This window comes from Phoenix dactylifera, unplaced genomic scaffold (assembly GCF_009389715.1).
Source record: "Phoenix dactylifera cultivar Barhee BC4 unplaced genomic scaffold, palm_55x_up_171113_PBpolish2nd_filt_p 000189F, whole genome shotgun sequence".
Classification (NCBI taxonomy): domain Eukaryota; kingdom Viridiplantae; phylum Streptophyta; class Magnoliopsida; order Arecales; family Arecaceae; genus Phoenix; species Phoenix dactylifera.
Genome location: NW_024067716.1, coordinates 496,409 through 503,185, shown reverse-complemented (window position 1 = coordinate 503,185; position 6,777 = coordinate 496,409). Strand labels below are relative to the sequence as shown.

The following is a 6,777-nucleotide window of genomic DNA, read 5'->3' as shown; positions in this document are numbered from 1 at the left end:
ACCACTATTTTGTAACTTACTTGTGCAATTGGTTGCAATCATAACAAGTCATAACATTTAACTTGGGAGGAATTTAGTAATGCAACATGACTAAATTGATGTAAGAGTTGAGATTCAGCTTCTCACCAAATTTGAAGATTTGCATAATATTTTTTTTTTTTAAATTTTGAGAAAATTCAGTTCAAACTAGAAGAGAAATTTAGTCTGGATTTTACAATGGCAAACCTCATCAATATAAATAAAGATCTTGTATCATAGTTTTTCACATATTAAGTCGATGAGAATAAAGCAAGTTTATTCTATTTTCTTCCTACTTTCTCTTTGAGTTGTAAGAGGAATCCATCTTGATTCTAAAATAGCAAAGTTCACTAGGGTCTATATAATAGATTTATCTATCTTTAATAAAAGTAAAGGGCTCATAATTCTATTTTTGAAAATATTTTATCTATTTATCTATTTATTATTTTAAGAGATTTGTGACGCATAGATTGAAAGAAAATCAATTTTTTTCACCAATCAGGTCAATTTTCTAATAGATTATGGTTTATTTAAAATCTTGATTGATAACTTTCGTGTTCATTGGGCGGAAGAACTAGTGATCACTACGGATGCGATGCCAATTTTTATAATATTTTGTTTTTTAAATTACAAGAAACAAATAGTGCTCCTGCAGACAACTCATGCTAATTTACTGTTATTCTTCCAGTATTAAAAATTCTAAGAATATTTTTAAAGATATCTACTTCATATATATTAGATGGTATATGATAGTTTCGTAGTCTCTCATGTTTCATATAAAATAATAATTTTGTTGTTTTGTAAGATTAGACACTAATGAGTGGAGTGAGGCTTCTACTACTATTTTTTATTAATTCTTGCTAGCAAAAAGCTTGAATTTAGAATGTGAGAATTTGAGCATCGCTTCTTGAAGTCTCATTTTTTTGTTGTCGCCGAAGCTTCTTTGGTCTATTTTAACCCTCCAAGGTAAGTTATTGCTTTTTTTTCTTCTTCTTCTTCTATCACTAATTGACGGGCGCAAGGTTCCGAAATCCGTTTTTAAAAATAATATACAATTTTTGCTGATTCTAAAAATGATATGTACTTTCTATACTAGTTTGTCCTGATTCATAGTTTAGAAGGGATGCCGGAAGCGTTTCATTTTTAAATTCTATATTTTAAATTAATACTTAATTCTAATGGTTTAACTATATGCATCGTATGCATTTAGGTTCTAATGTACTTTTTTTCACCAAAAGAAATATAAATATTGTATAAATATTTCAGTTCATATATTCTGATTTGTTCAAAATATTAATATAATTATTGTTAGAGCAGGAAAGTGATTGCGTCCCAACCAGAGATATTGTCCGCTTTGAGGGAGCACACATGTGCTTAATACTATGCGCGGTTCGTACACGACAATTGCTTACTCATAGCTTTGTCCTTCTTAAAAGAACCCTCTAGAAGGTAAGGGACGGTCCCTCCTTATAAGGCACAATTCTTTCCGCTACTCTTTTAATATGGGACTAAAGTTCCAGATCCCCCATCCACCCCCCAACACTATCCTCCAGCGGGAAGGATCATGCGGGGAAGTTTTGGCATGACCCTCCTTCTAGCGCCATCTGTTAGAGCGGAAAAGTGACTGCGTCCCAACCAGAGATATTGTCCACTTTGGAGAAGCATGTGCTGAAACAGATGTATCATACATATTATATACAAATATATCTGAAAAAAATCAAAAGATAAAAGGTTTCGGAATGCACTCAGTAATCCTCTCTTCTCTAGCTATAGATTTCAGAATGATTAGCCCTATAAAAAGCTACCTAATTTGTTGTATGTTGGTCTCACTTTTCATCAATGATCACATCTTGAACGTTCCTAAGCAGCAGGTGGTATATGTCCATCATGCTGAATCCAACCAATAATTATAGTGGATACGCCCTGGGAAGCATAATTATATCCTTCAAAAAAATCTTTTTGGATCTTGAAAAAAATATTTTACCAGAATTCAATAAACCCCTAGCCACCAAGATAAGCAAGATAACTTCGATTCTGATGACCTGTGTTGCACTTTTCATATTGGTTGTCCGATGGTTTATATTAAGCGAAAAAAAAGAAAACTTTACTTCTCGGGTTCCCCAGCATCGTGCCCTAACCTTGTCTCCGCTCCTTCCTTCCGCTTCCGTTCTCGATCACCTCCGCCTCCACCCCGGACATCGTCGCGACCGACCCCTGACACCAACGCCGTGGCCGCCGCTGTCTGCTCTCGGGTTTCGGTAAGTACGCTTGTCATCTTCTTTCCCCCGTTTTTCTTCCTTTCCGAATTCTCATATCCCCCATCTCTCAGCGTCGGTCTTCGCGACCCGGACCCCTCGGTACCGCCCTCGTCATCGGTGCCGGCTTGGTACCGGCCGCACCGTTGTCTGTAGCTTTCGGTAGTTACCAACCCGAGCCGGCCTGCACGCCCCGGTTTTGTAGTTTCGGCGACCCGGGGAGGAAATCCTTTGTGTTTTGTCCTCCATTTCAAGGGGAAAAGTCGGGAAAAAACTTTTGAAAGGATATATAGTTCATGTTTAAAATGCATCAGGCGGTGTTTCTAGAATTTAAGTTTTCATTATGTTTCATATAATCTTGAAAAACTTTTTTTAAGGATATCTACTTACATTCTTGATTTCTATGTCTTTATGATCGATTCAGGATGCTGGGCCCGCTTCTAAGTTTCTGAGGTACAAGGGGACTGAGATTCAGTTCTTGGTCCCCTGTATATGACTGTGGTTCAGAGGAGTTTGGAAACGAAATGAGTGTCAATCATTTGCGCAGCTCATTGCTGGGACCTCCTCTTCAAAGGCCTCATAATCAAAGAAATGGGAGCAAATTCTCTATTGCTGTTAAGGGAAAATCAAATGTTTGGGCTTCGTTTGATTTGTTGTTTCCTGGACAGAGTCAGAAATGGCATGGAAGGGATAAGTCTTCATTTTTCAGTGGTAGAAATGTCAATTATTTATGGAGGAACGGTTCAAGGAATGATTTTAAAGTAAATTGCATGAAGGAGTCTTTCCCTAAGACTAAGGCTCTGATCAGATCTTTTGTTCCTGTGTGGATGGAGGGGTTGTTTTTGGTTAGATGCTCAGTGTTCTTTGTTGTAATTTCTGCTGCAGGAATGCTGGTATGGTATGCCCGGCTGAAAGCCCGGTGTTTCATCGAGGCTCAGCTTCTACCATCTGTTTGTTCGATACTGAGCGAACATCTTCAAAGAGAGCTTGATTTTGGTAAGGTTCGAAGTATTTCACCTTTAGGCATCACTCTGCATTCATGTTCCATTGGGCCTCATCGGGAAGAATTTTCCTGTGGGGAGGTACCATCCATGAAACTTCGAATCCGCCCTTTTGCAAGTCTTAGGAGAGGGAAAATTGTAGTCGATGCTATTCTATCCCAACCTTGTCTTCTGGTTTCCCAGAAGGAAGATTTTTCTTGGTTGGGGATTCCATCACCTTCTGAAAAAGGTCTGCAGAGACATCATTCAACTGAAGAAGGCATAGATTATCGGACGAAAGCTAGAAGGCTTGCTAGAGAAAAATCTGCAGCTCGCGGGGCCAGAGAAAGGTTCAAATCAGCGAAGGAAGCTGCAGAGATGGGCTATACTGTTCCTCAAGAGCATTCAGAGACTTTGTTGAATGATGATACTAAGGATGCTTGTCATTGTACTAAATATGGTAGATCTGGTTCATTCGTTTGCATGGATGAACAGATTCATTGGAGGGATCATCATTGCATGGATTCCAGGATTGAGTATGGCTTGAAGCATGCAGATCTGGAGAAATCGTTTGGTGTAAAAACTCGTGGCACATGGCTTACATTATGGTCTAGAATGATACCGCATTCGTTCAGGCACAAATTCAAAAGAAATGCTCAGAAAAAGTTGATGTTTGAAGGTGATATTACTTCTAAAGAAAGATGCCTCAAACATAGTGCCCTTGCAGCTATGGCATATTTTAGGGGTTTAGATAATGGGAAGTTTGGCGAGCCATGGTCCACTCAGGAAATGGATGCTTCGGCTGGAGGCTGCATAGATATTGCATTTGATAGGACTACTGCAAAGGATGTAGTGACTAGTGATACTAATATTATGCCCACGAGTATGGTTGATCAAACTAGATCTGCAAAGCTAGTCAAGTTAGTTCCCTTGGATGGTGAGGAACTCAAATTGTTGACACCAATTGAATTCGCTCGAGATAATTCAGTTGGTAATGAAAATTTTGACATGCCGGGAAATGACAACTTTCTGAAAGATGGAAGTGTGCAAAATTGTCATCCTCCAGAAGATCATCATAGTATTGGGCAAAGAGATGTTGATATTCTCAGGAGTTCTGAATCCAATTTGTGCAGTCCAACTAATGGAGACTTTAAAGCACATCATGTTGTAAATTGTCATGATGAAGGAGTTAGATGCAATAGTTCGCAGGATCTTATACTGGAAGGTTCCATGGAGAGTTCCGAAGATGATGTTCCTCCTTGTCAAAGCTTTAATCTTAGAAAGTTTGGAACATGCACCCAAATGTGTCAATCAACATCTTTTTGGCCATTCAGCCTGACACCTGGTTTAATTAGATTCCCCTTTGCTGTGAACAAACTTCTATCTGATCATCTGGATGATCAGATTCAGAAACTAAAGTCATACTTGAGCATAAGAGCTGAAGACCTTTCTGCTGAACTTGCAGATGGGGTAAATGAGATTCACCCAGAAGGTATTGAGAAGGTCCTTCCAGTTACGCTGGATTCTGTTTATTACACTGGGGGTACTCTAATGCTGCTGGGATACGGTGACCGTGAACCCAGGTTTGAATACTAACTACTGGAGTCCTATCCTTGTTTTATTTGGTAAAAATTGTCTTCGGTCTTTTTTATTTGCCTCTTTCCTCTTTTCTCTTGATAAACTAGGTAATAAGATTATTAATGCCTAACAGAATTGATTGCCATTGTTCACTTAAGCTCTACAGGGACTATCCAATTTATGAGAACCTTTTCTTATAGTTCTTAAAAGTAATGATATAAAATTAACTGAAAATTTGCAGGATGTTATCCTATTATAAATTGATATAATCTTATTACTTTTACGATGAATTAACCTGTCTAATGTTCATTGTAGATCCTTGGATATGGCTTGTTGATTATTAGGTCTTTGGCAGACAATATATAATTAACTCATGGGTGGTTTTTGATTTTTAAAAAGCACAATCAAATTTGAGTGTAATTATTAGTATGTTAAGATGTGTACTCTAAATTCACTAAATTAAACTAGAAAACATAGCTAAGTCTCTTCGCATGGTAGTTTTCTACAAACAGAAGGTTTGACCAACACATAGGCAATCAGATGCAAGTACTCTATTAGCAGAAAGTATCAAAGTATCCAATCATGCCCATGCAAAGCATGACTTTTAAATCTAGCATGAATCGAAACTAAAACTTTTAATCTCTCTAAAAGCATTATAAACCTTTTAAAACACCTTTAGATTTTTAAACCTGTATGCCAATTAATTTGGTTTTCAAGTAACCTAGATGATTCTTGTAATATGTCTGGAATTAGTTATCAAATTGATTATGAAGAAGATTGGACAAGAGTAGAATGTAGTGCTTATGCTAGCTTATGCATTTTAGCATGTCTATTTATTTTAACTTTCCATATTATCATAAAGATGTAACAAATAAGATTTAAGATTCTAGAGTGTGTACAGAAAGTCATCATTGGATCGTGTCTGCTGGAAATAGTGTAACATCCTAAAATAAACAAATGACACATCAAGTTTGAATACTATACTTATAAATTGATATTACCATCATTATAAAAGGATGTCCCAGTGCACAATGCTCCCACAATTGCGGGATTTGGATAGGGTCAGATATACATAGTCTTACCCGTGCGTGTGAAGAGGTTGTTTCTGTGTTTTGAAGCCATAAAATCTAGGTTACAATGGAGCAAACTTATTATTGCGCCAAGGTCCGTCCTCTGATATTTCTGTCGTTATATCATTTTTTTATGTCTAGAAAATAGATGTTATTGAATAATTTCAATAACAACAATATTTTTATAACTATATTATATGGTTGATTATGGATCTACTTGCAACCAAAACCCAATAAGAAATCCTGAACATAGATCTTAGTTCTAGTCTAGATTGAAGACTTGTTTCCACTTTCCCTTTTGAGGTTTAGGGGCTAAAGTTTTGTTGATCATTGGTTATTTGTTAATTATCTATATTATGCTAAGAAGTGTATTTTAACTTTTGTAGCGTCCTCTTATACATTCCATTTCTCGGCTTTTTGGATGAAAATATTCTCAACTTAATTCTAAAATAAAAAAGAAAAATGTATTCAGAGGAAGATAAGAACTCAACTTAACTCAACCAAGCCTTAATCCCATATTAGTTGGGGCTTGCTACATGAATCCATTTTCTTCATTCTGCTCTATTTAGGGCCATAGAAAGATGTAGCAATATCAAGCCCTTATTGCTTCATCTCATGTGATTTTTAGTCTAACTCTACCTCTCTTTCCTTCTATACATGTTAAACCACTCCTTCACACTGGTGCATCTCTTGGCCTACGTTGTACATGCCTAAACTATTTAACTCATCCTTCGTTCATTTTGTTCTCAATTGGTGCTACTTCTACGCATATCAAATCCCACTTTCATATTGGCGCAACATTTGGCCTATGTCGTACATGTCTAAACGAGCTCATTCTTATTCTCGGGCTGGTGCTTATCCTCGAGCTGAATTTTA

The 6,777-nt window shown here is 37.0% G+C and overlaps 1 protein-coding gene across 1 annotated transcript in view; it reads left to right on the top strand.

The window, feature by feature from the left end:
* The first annotated feature begins 2,078 nt into the window (after positions 1-2,078).
* The window catches only part of LOC103697147 (protein SUBSTANDARD STARCH GRAIN 4, chloroplastic), a 68,597-nt gene continuing 63,898 nt past the window's right edge, over positions 2,079-6,777 (top strand). Inside the window, exons 1-2 of the mRNA XM_039117186.1 lie at positions 2,079-2,276; positions 2,698-4,836. Of these exons, the coding sequence (XP_038973114.1) occupies positions 2,798-4,836 (2,039 nt within the window). The 5' untranslated portion in view covers positions 2,079-2,276; positions 2,698-2,797. The remainder of the gene's footprint in view (positions 2,277-2,697; positions 4,837-6,777) is intronic.